This window comes from Pristis pectinata, chromosome 3, assembly GCF_009764475.1.
Source record: "Pristis pectinata isolate sPriPec2 chromosome 3, sPriPec2.1.pri, whole genome shotgun sequence".
Lineage (NCBI taxonomy): Eukaryota > Metazoa > Chordata > Chondrichthyes > Rhinopristiformes > Pristidae > Pristis > Pristis pectinata.
This window is the reverse complement of record NC_067407.1, coordinates 24183558-24199333: the sequence shown is the minus strand read 5'-3', so window position 1 is coordinate 24199333 and position 15776 is coordinate 24183558. Positions and strand designations below refer to the sequence as shown.

The following is a 15776-nucleotide window of genomic DNA, read 5'->3' as shown; positions in this document are numbered from 1 at the left end:
AGGAGAAGACCTTTGTCTTCTGCATTTTTAGTGGTCCATTCCCATGGCCATTTCAGTAAAGGAATCAATATTAAGCTTCAATGATTAAGGCTTCAGTGACCTTGGTTCTGGACTGGAGGTGAAGGTTGAATAGTATCTCGATCATCCTGTTGATGAACTTTGCTCCAGCTGAGACTTGTTGGAGAACAGGTGCAGTACTGCAGAAAGATTGTGGGTTGGTGAGATGGCAAAGGCTTGCTGGGCCCGTTTGGTCAAATCAGAAAAGAATCTTCCATAATCTCTCTTGTTTGACACACTTGAAGGCTCTTGCAAGGTTAATAGTGGCCATGCATTATGATTTTTCCTGTATTTGTCACTTCATGTCTATTTGTGAATGGAATTCAAATTGCAACTCTGGGTGTTCTCAAAAGAGGCAGTTGAGAAGATCCTGGTGATTACTTTCCCCATGGCAGAGAGCAGGAAGTCCCCTCTCGAAATACCACCATCAGCTCCCTTTTCTTGATAATGATCACAATTACAGCATATCTGAAATCTCTTGGCATGCTCTCCTCTTCCCAGATGAAGGTGATGAAGTTATGAATTTGCACCAGAAGTACTTCTCCACCACGTTTTAGAACTTCGACTAGCTATCCATTCTGTTCATAACTTTCAAACTCTACACATTCAAGTTTAAGGTAAAGCATTATGTGACACTCTATTGAAGTCTGGAGAAACTACACCTGCGGTGTTACCCATCACTTCCATTTCAGAAAATTCAATTAGGGTAGCAAAATAAAACCTCCCTTCTAATATTCATGCTATAAATTATTATATATTTAGTTTCCTGATTTTTATTTTGTTTTCTTCTTATGAAGGGATTCTATTATTTTTCCTACTTCCAATGTAAATTGATTGGGTCTAGACAAGTTTGATTTTATTCTTAAATATCAGCATTATCATAGCCATCTGCCAATCCTTTGGTAATACACATTTCTCCAGCAAATACATTTAATAGTGCCTTTATTCTCTCTTCCCTAGATTAATTTTAAAATACACAGATGTAATCAATCCAGACTTTAATTGGGTTTGATTATAAAATTTAGTATTTCCCTTTTTGTTTAACTAGGGTGATGCCCTTTCTAAGCTCATCCTTTGATATCACAGCCATCTGATTGGTATCCTTACTAAATAGTGAAGCAGTCATAAAGTACCTCTGCCACCGTGTATTTATTGGCAATGATTTTTTGATCCCTAAGTGACCCTACTCCCAGCCTGATTTTCCTTCTTTACATTTAGGTTCATGGAGAATATTTCTCTATTTTATTCCATTGTTATTTAATTTCATACTTCCTCATCGCATCCCCAAATGTTCATAGACTTCCCCTTACCTTTCTGCATTTGCTCTGACTGTGCTCCGCCACAACTGATGTCTTTCACCCTCAATTTTTTTTTCATCTCTTCATTCATCAATAATGTTTACTTTGTACTTGCTTTTTTTCAGGAAGAGGACTTATATTTCTGAAGCTCTCCTGGAATCTCTGAAGGGTTTTCTCGCAATGCATGCAATATTTAAAATGAAAATAACCCCTTACAGTGTTATTATTTATATTATTTTCCTTAAACACGCTAAAATGATAAAACCTGTTTAATATTTCACATTTTAGAGCATGCTGTTACAGAGAAATGCCCACACAACCTACCTATAGGTTTTGGGGTTTTCTTCTGATCTTCATTTACATCATCTTTAGAAAGTTGAGCAGAATTAGACGAAGTGAACTGCTTTCGGACTAGATATGGAATCAATTCGCCTCGGATTGACGTGAAAGATCTTTGAAGAGAAAACATATGCATTACAAATAAATAAAAGTGCTCTTCAGAGTTAGTGTGTATGTTCATGGTATTCTGGGGTGCTGAGATTACATGCAAGGAATTAAAAGGTAGCGTGCCCAATGTAAAGTCCTATACAGAACATTCTATCTTTCTGCTGCCCCATGTAAATTAATATGATAATGGTAAAATACTTCCTCTCAGGAAGATCCAGTCCCAGCCATTCTCTCACACCTTGCAGTGGCACTCTAACTGAAATTAATTCACCAGTGTCCTCTCAGCAGTTAATAAATAAACAGAATGGAACAGAAAAGTCGATTTGGAGTGTAGGATCAACCTATTCCATTCTGATTAGGATGAGAGGCTTGAAGGCCCTTATAGTTATACCTGCTCCTAAGTATTCAAGTAATCCTTAAAAAAAATGACATACAGCATTAGTTATCCCTACAAATCTAAACACAAAATATAGGATTATTAACAAAATGTAACAATTAAATTCACTTTTGCATCAGAAAAACAATCAAGTGTTACTCGAATAAAAGGATCATTAATTTGGACTGACATACAAGAGCAACATTAATTAAAACATTCTGTATTCTTTTCTAGTATCCAATGACACATTCATCATGAGCAATGTTTGGACTGAGACTGTCATAAATACGGGAAGTACTTAGTGGTAGATTAACATTTCAGATCAATGATGCTACACCAGAACAAGGAAAATTTAGAAACTAAACATGCTTTAAATTGCAGAAAAAATGGAGAGGTGAAGTAGGATAGAGAGAATTTCTGTGATAAGGTGGTGAGGATAAGGAGAGAAAGAAGAGAAAAATAAGTTCTATGTGACAAGATCAGGCTGAAATGATGCATCTACCATTTCAGTCATGATATGGAACTTGTGCTCTGCATGGTTGGGAGACTATGAAGCTGGAGGCCATGGAGGGAAGATCTCCAGAGGAAACGAGATTAGTGGCACATGGGGAGTCATTGGCCTGATGTTCAGTGGTGGGGTCATGGTCCAGAAGAATGTACCAGAAGGTGTCAAGAGAGCTGGCATTCCTATACTATTTCAATTGCATTTATATGGAGACTTTCACCTCTTAACAACATAGCATATCCTCATTACAACTCTTAAGTGGTAAACTAAATTGGTTGTTCATATCCTGGAGACTTGAGCTCACAAGAGTCCCACCAGTGTTAACTGTCCCAGTATAATCATTCATTATTCAAGATGCAGATTTGGATATAAGGAATGCACATTAGTTGAAGAAACAGTAGCAATGAGCCTTTGGTGGAAATGAAGGAATACAGTAAAGTAAAACCAAATGCAAATCACGATGACAAAAATTACCTTACAGCTTTTGAGAAGACTCAAACTAAATGTCAACCATTTACAGTCTTTGCCAAGACTGGAGGGCAAAAAAACCCAAGAAGTGCTTCAAAAATGGGGAATAGAAATTTAATGTGCAAGACCGGTTTAAAAGCTATAGAATTAAGTGAAACAAGGATTGTCTTGTTTGTGATTGAAAGTTGAAGGCCACAGCTACTCATTTACCTTTTTCAATCACCGGATATAAAAGCAACAATCTGCAAATAAACTGAAGGGCACAACCTATTTTATTTAAATTAATTCTTAACTCTGACATTGATCAATCCTTTTTGGGAAAGTGCAAAGATATTTTAAAGATTTCTTTGTTAGTCACATGTACATCGAAACACACAGTAAAATGCATCTTTTTGCGTAGTGTTCCGGGGGCAGCCCGCAAGTGTCGCCACACTTCTGGCACCAATGTAGCATGCCCACAACTTCTTAACCCATACGTCTTTGGAATGTGGGAGGAAACCGGAGCACCCGGAGGAAACCCACACAGTCACAGGGAGAATGTACAAACTCCTTACAGATAGCGGTTGGAATTGAATCCAGGTCGCTGGCGCTGTAATAGGATTATGCTAACCACGACACTACCGTGCCTTCCCTCGCTTCATAATAGTAGCAGGAAGCACGTTCTGCATCAGGTTCAACACTGAAGCTAAACCTGCAAATTTCTGATGATCATTGTCATATTGCCATGCTCCTGCATGGTATTGACAACATGGGATTTGTCTCGATTTTTGTAATACTGCATTAAACATAAGAATGCAATTTTAATGCTTCCCAGTAACTGATTCTTCTTGCATGGTAACCAACCATTTTCCGAACAACCACTGGCATCCATTATACATAGATATAATGTGCATTTAATGCCTTGCATGCACAAGCATACCTAGCATATAAAAAATGCACTTGATTCTACTCAATCTGTAGCACTCATTAATTTTAATGAAAAATCAACTAAATTCACACAATGACCCCTAGTTCTAGATTCTCCCAATAAAATGAAACATCCACCTTTCACTCTTCTAAACTCCAGTGGATAGAAGCCTTGCCTTGCCTGTTCAACTTTCCTCTTAAGACAACCTGCCTATTGTAGGCATTAGTCTAGTAAACATCTGAACATTATCTCAACAATGCCCTATATAAATGCAACATAATCTCCCTACTTTTGTATTCAATTCATGCAGCAGGACCTGAATAACATTCAAACACAAACTGACATGTGCTGGATAACATTCGCATCATTCAAACACCCTGCAATGATTAATTCAACAGGACAGGGTCTAACTTCCTACCTATGGCAAACAACAATATTGCTGAGTTCCTGCAATTGAGAGTCTGGATGCTCCCCTATCATTTCTTTTGAAATTATTAAGCCGGCTGTTCTGTTGTTGCTAGTTTTTGTTCGGTCTTTCTTTGATAACATCAATTGTCTGCCATGTTTTTTCTATGCAATTCAACAGAAAAGTCCCACTGCTATCTTCTCCTTAGTTTCTTGTCCCTGTGTTGCAACAGAAAAAGGAACCTTGCATACTTTCCAGTGGTCCAAAGGAGATGAACAAATTCAGCATAGATTGGGCATTAAATGAGTGACCTCAAAACTTATGGCCCAGAGATGTCAGAAGTAATTATGTTCATGTTAATCTTGCACAGGTATTGGCTTTCAATTCTTAACACTCAATAGCCCAGTCACTAGAAATTGTTATTATACTATGTATAGGAAAATACAAAGTATATCCTAGTATTATATAGCAATACATGTTTCCTTTCTGTTGCAACTGCCACGATATACTATATATCAGACCAAGAGCATTTCTTAGGTTTTCCTCCACAAGAACAAATGGGCAGCTAACAATAATGTATAAACTTCCCAGACAAGTTGGTTTACCATGGGCCATTATTATGAGTGAAAGTGAAAGATTCCCAAGATCTCCTCAGTAACTTGTATGCATATTTTTGTCATATGCATGCCAGTTTGTTCTAAGGTACATGTGCTCCTTACTAGCTGTCCCTGCTAGATTTACATTAAAGTAAGGTCCTGACTAAACTCTTGGCTTTTCCTTGAGCCCCCCTTTATCACAACTGTTGGGTTCTTTGGCATGCCCCTTAAACCCAGAAGAACCTGGCAAAATCAGATACTGTTCCAAGTGGTCCAAATACAGCTGCCTGAAAGATGCATTTTAAGAAATAATAAAATTTCAAAGAGAGGTTCCAGTTTAGACCATGAATACCTACTGGCCATCTGCATAGCGTATGTTTGGTCTTATTAAAGAGATATTTCATTCTGACTGCTTTTATTGTTACTAAAATCTTGGAATTTATATAAACATTTGTATAGTTAAGTTTATTTCTGTACAATTTTACATTAACAGCAAAATGAAAACTTGGAAAGATACCTTACTGGATAGTTTCGATGAAACAGAAACCCTTTTGTAGGCCTAAGTAAACATGTTTGAGAAAATAGTATACACGTTAAAAAAAATTAAATAGAATTTCACAGTATTCTCTTGTATTCTGTCTCAACTCTTTACAGTTCTGGTGGTAATACAATTCCATTTTCATTACATTTATTTGGGAAAGGGTACAGGCAGTTAAATCTCCTTCTTACAAACTCTTTGGGACTGGCAAAATATTCATTCCATAATCCTGAAATTACACAATAAAAGTACCACAGTGAAGAGTAGCTACATGAATTTATGGGGAAAGGAGGGTTGAAGGATATAGGAGCAGGTAAGTATCAAGATTACTCAAGAAGAGACAGACCCATTGAGCAAAGCAGGCCTTCCCTGTCCTTAGACTTTATAAAGTTACCAGCCCACTGTAAGTAACACGCAAGATCCAAGGACATGGGTATTATACCACATAATACACAACTCTGATGTAAATGAAAAGCTCACTGCAATCACTTCCTTTCAAGCTTTGCGAATGTGGCAAATCTAAGATTTAAGATCAATCATTCTGTTGTTAGGAATGCTTTTATGAAACCAGCAGGAAATTATTTTCAAATATCAAACCACTGTAGACATTGGAAACCTGAAATAAAAACAGAGAATGCTGCAAACACAGGCAGCATCAGTGGAAAGAAAAGCAGAGTTTGCATATCAGGTTGACGTCCCTTATCAGACCATTCTGATGAAGAGTCTTCAACCCAAATTTGAACTGCTTCTCTTTTCATGGATGCTACCTGACCTGCTGATTATTTTCAGCCACCTCTATTTTTATTAAGAGTATTATTTTCTCTCATTTTCATTCTTTTGTTCTTCAAGTGTGACGTGGAAATTTGAATGTCTCAATGTAAGGTGGACATAGCTCAAGTTTAACGTGTACACAGATTATTCCATCAAGGGATTGCCTTGTGTACACAATATTTCATTTAATGTAATTGAGCTTCAAAGAGCACTGCAAAAAAACTTCTTGCACAAGGTGCAGGGAAGATGTACCAGATAACACTGACCCTGGCCTGCCACTCAGGGTTATCGCCTCCACTGTCCCTATAGCCACAAGTTAGCTAATCACAACTGGCAGCTAGTTACCAGGGACCACGACTCCACTCTCTATCCCTGTTGTCAGACGGCTATGTCAGTGTTTCCAAATGATGAGCAGGGACATTTGGAAAAAGTTGAAAAAATTAAAACAATAAATGATATATATTCAAAAGACATGAAAATATTTTTAATTAAAACAAAGATACTGTGAAGAAAAATAATCAAGAAACTTAGCTGATCTTACTTTTTAAAAGAAGTTTGGCAAGCCCATTCAAATAAATGGAGCTGCACTAAATATTTGGCACAAAGCAGAGGGGCCAGATACCAAGTGCTTTCAGCCCCCAGGCTCAGCAACTTACAGAATGCGCCCAGACATGTCACTGAGTCCAGGGATGGATAGCAAGGTCTGGTGCACGAGCATCTGACCTCTAGCGTATTTCCAACTTCTGCACAGCAGTGCACAAGCACACAAGATTGAAACAAACTACCACTTGCATCATAGCAAAACATCTGTTCTTGACACACTTTTACATTAAAAGTGACTAAACTTCATCAGTATTTTTGCTGTGAAGCACATTGGAATTGCCTGAGAGTGAAAGGCATGATCCAAATGCAAGTTCTTTCTTTAGACTCTATGAAGCCTCTGCCATCTGTATCAATATTAATCTGTTCCAACCAATCGAAAGAACATTTTCAAATGGCTTGGATTTATCTGCAGTAAAGTGAGAATGCAAGACTTTTCAAGTTTTCTATCTGATATTCTCCTTGTTTTAGCATTACCATTTGCTCTACTTTATGTGCACATCTCAAATACTATTTTCAAAAGCTTTTACTCTCCTAACATCATGGCAAAGTCATCATCTAATGAAGTATCACAAATTTGGCCTCATGCACTCTGCTTGGCAGAACTAAAATATTACCAAGAGCATCAATTGGAAACTAACAGACGTAATGTACACATCAAAATGATTACAGTTTTCATAGTGAGAACTTACTATACAACTTTGTTCATCTGAAAATAAACATATAATCATGCTTCCAGGCACGTGGTCAGGTGCCCACAGAGGTCTCAGAATCAATGTGTCCCTTGCTTATTAAACAAAAGAATTCTGGTTATTAGCAGTGAGTGAGAATAATCTTCATTGATAGCTGAAGATGCTTGTCAATGACAGGTCCTTTAACTCTCTGGACTTCCAGGGGCCTTCACTTAATTGAAAATTTCAGAAATTTATGTTAATAAGCAATGCAGACGCCAATGTGTTTTGGCTGTTCATTTTGGAAGTCTGTTACATCTACTGAGATAGACCGACAGGATATTGGTGCAACTTGGGCAACATTTCAGAGTTCAGGAATCCCTCCTCAGTACTGTTCAAAAGTGTCACCTTTGATTTTGCATTTTTGTCCTGCAAATTTCAAATTGAAGGTGAAACAGCTCTTACCGAACCAAGCTAATTGATTTTAGGGTCAATATTAAAAAATCAAATCAGCTTTTTAATCTATTAATATAATATTAAATTGAAGATATTACCAATCTGTCAGGTTAGCTCAGAATGCCTCAGAGATGCCACAATCTAATGATTAAGCATGAACAATTTCTCACCACAATAAACCCTATGCAAATGATTCAAATTTTTGGTAATTAATTCTAAATTTTACATGTAAAAATCTATTTCCTGTCCCTAATCCTCACCAGTAACATTTTACAGCTTGCTATTATGAGCACTATTAAATGCTAAGGAAATTTATAACTAATTTCTACAAGAGCACTCAAGAGCTATTTATGAAATAATGGTACCATAATTTCTTACTTGTTTTCCACAAGGAAATCCAGAATCCATTTTTTCATGCAATACAGATGGGCATCCACAAGTGCTGTTTTTATGTGCATCCTAGGATATCTGGAAAAAAAACAGCAATTACTTTGCTTTTGAAGCATTCCTTGTCACCTCATTGCAGCATGGTTCCATAGCTAAATATCAGCCCAAAATTAAACTTTTGATCCTGCTGCTTCATCCTCACTGGCAGGACTATTTACCAGGAACCATTTAAACAGTAGGCTGCAATTTTAATAATGCCATTGCAGTAATATTTTGGTATAACATTGTAATACTTTATTAAAAAGGCACATTTAATCATTCTGCAACATAGAAGAACCACTTAGTCTGGGGATATAGAATAACACTTCCCCAAGGAAGATTTCTTTCCCCATCACTTGGTTTTATGGCACCACATGGTGATACCAAGTACTTGGAAGACTGCAAAAGTTTTGAATACACTCAGTCTATTGCTGTTCTTCTCCCTGTTCCCTATTGATCATATTTCCAAGCTTTGTTTCATTTCACCCTCTAATTTGGGAATTTTACCCTGCACACCCAAATCCAGGTTTATAATAATAAAAAAAGCAGCAAACTCAGCATTTGAAAGTGGCAACACTGGCTGATAAGGTGGTGAAGAAGGCATATGGCTTGTTTGCCTTCATAGGTCAGGGAATAGAAAATAAGAGTTGGGACATTATGTTGCAACTTTATAAAACACTGGTTAGGCCAAACTTGGGAATATTGTGTGCAGTTCTGGTTGCAATGCTATAGTAAGGATGTGTTTGCACTAGAGAGAGTACAGAGGAGATTCACCAGGATGTTACCTGGATTGGAGGACTTTAGTTATGAGGAGAAATTGGATAGTCTGGGCTTGATTTCCCTGGAACAAAGGAGGCTGAGGACTGACCTGAGAGAAGTATACAGTGGCATGCAAAAGTTTGGGCACCCCTGGTCAAAATTTCTGTTACTGTGAATAGCTAAGTGAGTAGAAGATGAACTGATCTCCAAAAGTCATAAAATTAAAGATGAAACATTCTTTTCAACATTTTAAGCAAAAATAGTGTATTATTTTTGATTTGTACAATTTTGGAGTGAAGAAAGGAAAGGAGCACCATGCAAAAGTTTGGGCACCCCAAGAGATTTGAGCTCTCAGATAACTTTTACCAAGGTCTCAGACCTTCATTAGCTTGTTAGGGCTATGGCTTGTTCACAGTCATCCTTAGGAAAGGCCAGGTGATGCAAATTTCAAGGCTTTATAAATACCCTGACTCCTTAAACCTTGTCCCAACAATCAGTAGCCATGGGCTCCTCTAAGCAGCTGCCTAGCACTCTGAAAATTAAAATAAATGATGCCCACAAAGCAGGAGAAGGCTATAAGAAGATAGCAAAGTGTTTTCAGGTAGCCATTTCCTCAGTTCGTAATGTAATTAAGAAATGACAGTTAACAGGAACAGTGGAGGTCAAGTTGAGGTCTGGAAGACCAAGAAAACCTTCCGAGAGAACTGCTCGTAGGATTGCTAGAAAGGCAAATCAAAACCCCCATTTCACTGCAAAAGACCTTCAGGAAGATTAAGCAGACTCTGGAGTGGTGGTGCACTGTTCTACTGTGCAGCGACACCTGCATAAATATAACCTTCATGGAAGAGTCATCAGAAGAAGACCTTTCCTGCGTCCTCACCACAAAATTCAGCTTCAGAAGTTTGCAAAGGAACATCTAAACAAGCCTGATGCATTTTGGAAACAAGTCCTGTGGACTGATGAAGTTAAAATAGAACTTTTTGGCCGCAATGAGCAAAGGTATGTTTGGAGAAAAAAGGGTGCAGAATTTCATGAAAAGAACACCTCTCCAACTGTTAAGCACGGGGGTGGATCGATCATGCTTTGGGTTTGTGTTGCAGCCAGTGGCACGGGGAACATTTCACTGGTAGAGGGAAGAATGAATTCAATTAAATACCAGCAAATTCTGGAAGCAAACATCACACTGCCTGTAAAAAAAAAGCTGAAGATGAAAAGAGGATGGCTTCTACAACAGGATAACAATCCTAAACACACCTCAAAATCCACAATGGACTACCTCAAGAGGCACAAGCTGAAGGTTTTGCCGTGGCCCTCACAGTCCCCCGACCTAAACATCATCAAAAATCTGTGGACAGACCTCATAAGAACAGTGCATGCAAGACGCTCCAAGAATCTCACAGAACTAGAAGACTTTTGCAAGGAAGAATGGGCAAAAATCCCCCAAACAAGAATTGAAAGACTCTTAGCTGGCTACAGAAAGCGTTTACAAGCTGTGCTACTTGCCAAAGGGGGTGTTACTAAGTACTGACCATGCAGGGTGCCCAAACTTTTGCTTCGGGCCCTTTTCCTTTTTTGTTATTTTGAAACTGTAAAAGATGGAAATAAAAAAGTAATCTCGCTTAAAATATTAAAGAAATGTGCCACCTTTAACTTTATTGCCTTTTGGAAATCAGGTCACCTTTTACTCCCTTAGCTATTCACAGTAACAGAATTTTTGACCAGGGGTGCCCAAACTTTTGCATGCCACTGTATAACATTATGAGAGGCACAGAGAGGGTAGATGGATAAAACCATTTTTTCCTCACATTAAGGGTATCAAATAGAAGAGGACATAGATTTTGGGTGAGAGGAAGGAGCTAGAAAGATGATAAGTTTTATTTTTACACAAAAAGTGGCTGATGTCTGGAATGCACTGCCAGAAGAGGTGGTGGAATCACACACAATTATTACATTCAACAGGCATTTAAACAGACACTTAAATACGCAAGGCATAAAAGGATATCATCCTAATGCGGACAAATGTTATTAGTGCAGATGGGCAAAAAGGTGGGCATGGACAAAGTGGCTTATGGTGGTATGAATCTATGATAACTTAACTCTAGGGACCAGAAAACCAACAGTAAATCTTAATGTGTATGAAGGATACATAAAGGGTGAAAAAAAGGATCAGCTTCACCAGACTGTTGAAAGAACTACAATCTTCAGCCACATTGTATAATGCAGTGCTTATTTTTGTTCTGTTAAAGTTTTTCACCTGACATTTTGATTTTCCATCCATCCAGATCTATTGTATATTTCTAAGATCTTGCTGTGATATTATTTATTTTGGGTTTGTAATGTGCAAAACTGGAATTGGAACAGGACACTGGAGTATACTTTGTATGTTTATTTAAACCTTTATATCAAAATGACTTTAAGAAACAATTTCATAAAAAACTTTGATGAAAATATCAAAGTGACATAGTGGCTTATGGTGCTGTGCATTGGAGACAATTGTATAGTTCCCATATGGGAAGCTCCTGGACCTCAACCAAGCTGTCCGGGCCAGGGGCAATGAGGAGAAGTAATCCATTACCTAGCATGAGAAGCAATACAAACTTCTCAGCTGTCAATGTCAGCAGGTCTGGAAGTTCGTTTTTGATGTAATCTTATTGAGGAGTTTGTACTTTATGTATGCAATATGAAGGTGATGCATGGAAGCTAGTAAAATAGCTGAAAAATTAAAATAACTAAAACCAAACCTGAAATCGGTCATCAACCAAGACGTTCAAGGGCTTCAACCCTTAAGTTTAATTTGAAAAGAATCTTAGTTTCAAACTTTTTGGTAAAAATAAGTATGAGTGTTTGTCTCAAAGGAAGACAAAGATAAATAAATATTTCTACCAATGAGTTTGAAACTAAAATTCTTTTGAAACTAAAGTTAAGGGTTGAAGCTCTCGAATGACATGAGGAAAAACATTTTACTTACTGGAGAAGCAAACTCTGCATTCCTTTACTGCATCATTTTATACATACTCTGATGAATAACGTGTACAATCAAGCATGTGGAATCCATGTTTCTAACAAACATTGATAAACCTTTCCAGCAAAACATCTGTTCTTTGATCCAAGTATACTGTGTGACCACTCAATTTCTATTGTTTTGCTGTGGTGCCTAGTGCACCTACTGTATTTGGCAAAGGTTTACATTTAAAATAATTAAAAGATGTATCAGAAACAAAAGAATTATATATTGTCAGATTTAAATTTTCTTTTTCATTTCTTAAGTGATAAGATAGGTTTATAGGTCATAAGCTCCAGCCAGGAATGAGCTCCATGAGGTATACAAGTTTAAAATCACAGGTGGTAGTTTTCTTAAAAAAAATACCCATTAGTTCTGAAGGTGATTGCAGAAGAGGCTCACCAGGATGTTGCCTGGATTAGACAGTATTAGCCATAAGGAAAGGTTAGACAAACATGGACTGTTTTCTCTGGAGCTTAGGAGCGACTTGATCATAGTACATAAAATTATGAGAGGCATAGACGGGGTAGATAGAGTCTTTATCCTAGGATGGAAATACTAGAGGGCATAGCTTTAAGGTGAGAGGGGGAAGTTTAAAAGAGATTTACGTGGCAAGTTTTGTTTTTATCCAGAGAGGTAGGTGCTTGGTATGAGCTGTCATGGGAGGCGGTGAAAGCAGATACAACAGCAAGGTTTAAAGAGGCATTTAGACAGGCACATGAACAAGCAGGGAATTGAGGAATATTGACCACTTGCAGGCAGATATGCAGTTTAACCAGGCATCATAGTCAGCACAGACATTGTAGGTTGAAGGGCCTGTTCCTGTGCTGTAGTTTTCTATGTTTTATGTATGTATGTAACTAATCCAATTGAAGCGCTGTTAATGAACAGCAAAATATCTGAATTGGGAAGTGCAAATTTGAAGAACGAATTCAATGCCAAAACAGATCAGGAAAAAATTAGATTGAGGTAGAAAAAGTTAAAAAATATAATTAATTTTTTTATATCTCTAGCAAAAATTAAAAGCTGAAAGGATGAGCCTCTGGTTAATTAAGATGTACACAGTATGTTAAAGGCCTACTTGGAGTGAAATGGATATGCCTCTCTTTCTCTGGCGATTTTAGTTTACATCTTCATGCCATTCAATGTACTTGAATAGTGAGCCAAATAGCAAGATCCAGTTTTCAGGAAGAAAATCGTGCAGCAGTGCGTATTGGATAACTGATTCTAGACGTGTGTTTAACTAGGTATTTGCCATCAACTGAAATCCAATTATGACTTGCAAACAGTGAGTGCATAACCCTCTAAATTATAAGAACTCTGGTGTATTCTTATTTTTCAGAGAGGTTATTAATGGACAGTAAGCTCAGTATCACATTAAAGTTACTCTTTCTAGAATAGATATAACAGTGACTAGCAATGGTATCCCACCAAGATCAAATTTAAAGCTAATAATAATGAAAAGAGTGATACTATGAACTCTTAATGATCATTGAAGTTATAAATTTAACAACCTGTACAACAAAATTTAAATTTCATTCCTAAATGTTGTAGCATTTAACATACCACATCTTGTTTCTGCCTCTGTTGTCTTCCTTCCCCATATGTGTAATGTATGTGCTGAATTTACACTGTACCTGAGATCCCATAAAAGTAGTTATGCTTTTTAAACTCACTTTTTAATGAACCTTCATACTAAAATTAGCTTCAAGGTAGTGAAGAAGCTGCTTGCCAGATCTGATAGGAAGTATTAAAAAGACATTTTATCCTAACAAAAATGCAGAACAAATTTCATTAATTATGATCCCATACCTCTATTTCGGCAATGATTAGACTGCATCATGTTTTTCAAAGTACAGCTGGCAATGTAGGACCTCACCTTTAGATTCACAGTTCTTAATGTCCTTAACTAATAAAAACTTATCAATTTGAATCTTCCAGTTTTCAAATGATATAGGGTTCCATGTGGCTAACTGGGTGTCCTTCACAGACTTTGCCCAAATCATTTACACCTGTGGTGAAAAGTCAAGGGCCCATTACAATTTGTCACATCATCCCAATATATGTATTCTCTTTATCCCTACTCTAGGTCTTCAACTCCTTGTTCCCTAATTCTGCTACCAATGTAATTGTGCTTCTCTATTTCACTCCTGCATGATATAGCTTAGATTTTAAAATTGCAGTGTCTTGTTCTGGCTTCTGTGTGAAGCAGTTTCTCTATCTTCAGTATGTTTAATCACCTTATCATTTTAAACACCTCTACATAGGCAAGGTGAGGTAAAGAATAAATAGAACATACAGAAATAGAAATAGAACAGTACAGGAATAAATCCTTCAGTCCACCTTGTCTGCACTGACCATGATGCCAATCTAACTAATCCCATCTGCCTACACATGGTCCATATCCTTCTACTCCATGCCTGTTCATGTGTCTGTCTAAATGCCTCTTAAATGTTGCTATTGTATCTGCTTCTATCACCTCCCCAGGCAGCACGTTCCAGGCACCTACCACTCTGTGTAATAAACTTGCCTTGCACATTTCCTCTAAACTGTTCATCTCTCACCTTAAACCTATACACTACCAAAGATCTACTGAAAGGAATTCTTTTAAGGCATAGGCTGCCATTTAATTAGCCTTTAATTACTTTTTGTACCCATGAATAGGAGAACATAAGAAGTAGGAATAGGATTAGACCAAATGGACCTCAAGCCTGCTCCAGCACTCAGTGATCCAACCTTTTCCTCAACACCACTTTCCCTCTCTTTTCCCAAACCCCTTAACTGCCATGCAGTTTAAACACCTGTGAATCTCTGCCTTAAATATATTCATTGACTGTGCCTCCACAGGTCTCTGGAGTGGAGAACTCCAGACTGCCGAGAGAAGAAATTCCTCTTAATCTCCTTCTTAAATAGGCAACTATTTATTCTGAAACTATGCTAGATAATGCTATCAGGGGAAACATCTCTCAGCAGCCATTCTGCCAATACCTGAAAATGAAAAGTAATTTGCAGATGCTGGAAATCTGAAACAAAAGCAGAAAACAGTGGAAATACTCAGCAGGTCAGGGTTATCTGTGGAAAGAGAAAGTTGAACAGCATTTTCTGTTCCTGTCAGAATCTTATGTTTCAGTTAGATTGTCTCCCATTGTTTTCAATTTCACTGAGTAAATGCTCAACGTGCTCAAACCTTCTTCATGTTTCATCCCCCTCATCCCAGGAATCAACCTAATGAACCTTCTCTGCACGCCCTCAAGTACATTCTTCTTCAATACAGAGACTAAAACTACTGTATATGCAGTACTCCAAATGCAGTTTCATCTGCGCCCTGCAAAGATATCTCTAAGCCTCCCTACTTTCATACTTCAAACTCATTGCAACAGAAGCCAACATTCTTTTAAGATGGAGACACGAGATTCTGCAGATCCTGGAATCTGGAGCAACACGCACAAAATGTTGGAGGAACTCAGCAGGTCAAGTAGCACCTATGGAGAGAA

At 37.6% G+C, this 15776-nt stretch overlaps 1 protein-coding gene across 1 annotated transcript in view; it reads right to left on the bottom strand.

Annotated features, from left to right (window-relative positions):
• eif2b3 (eukaryotic translation initiation factor 2B, subunit 3 gamma) overlaps positions 1 to 15776 on the bottom strand; it is a 92382-nt gene that overhangs the window by 36068 nt on the left and 40538 nt on the right. Inside the window, exons 6-7 of the mRNA XM_052011240.1 lie at positions 8475 to 8564; positions 1680 to 1807 (exon numbers count right to left, since the gene is read on the bottom strand). Of these exons, the coding sequence (XP_051867200.1) occupies positions 1680 to 1807; positions 8475 to 8564 (218 nt within the window). The remainder of the gene's footprint in view (positions 1 to 1679; positions 1808 to 8474; positions 8565 to 15776) is intronic.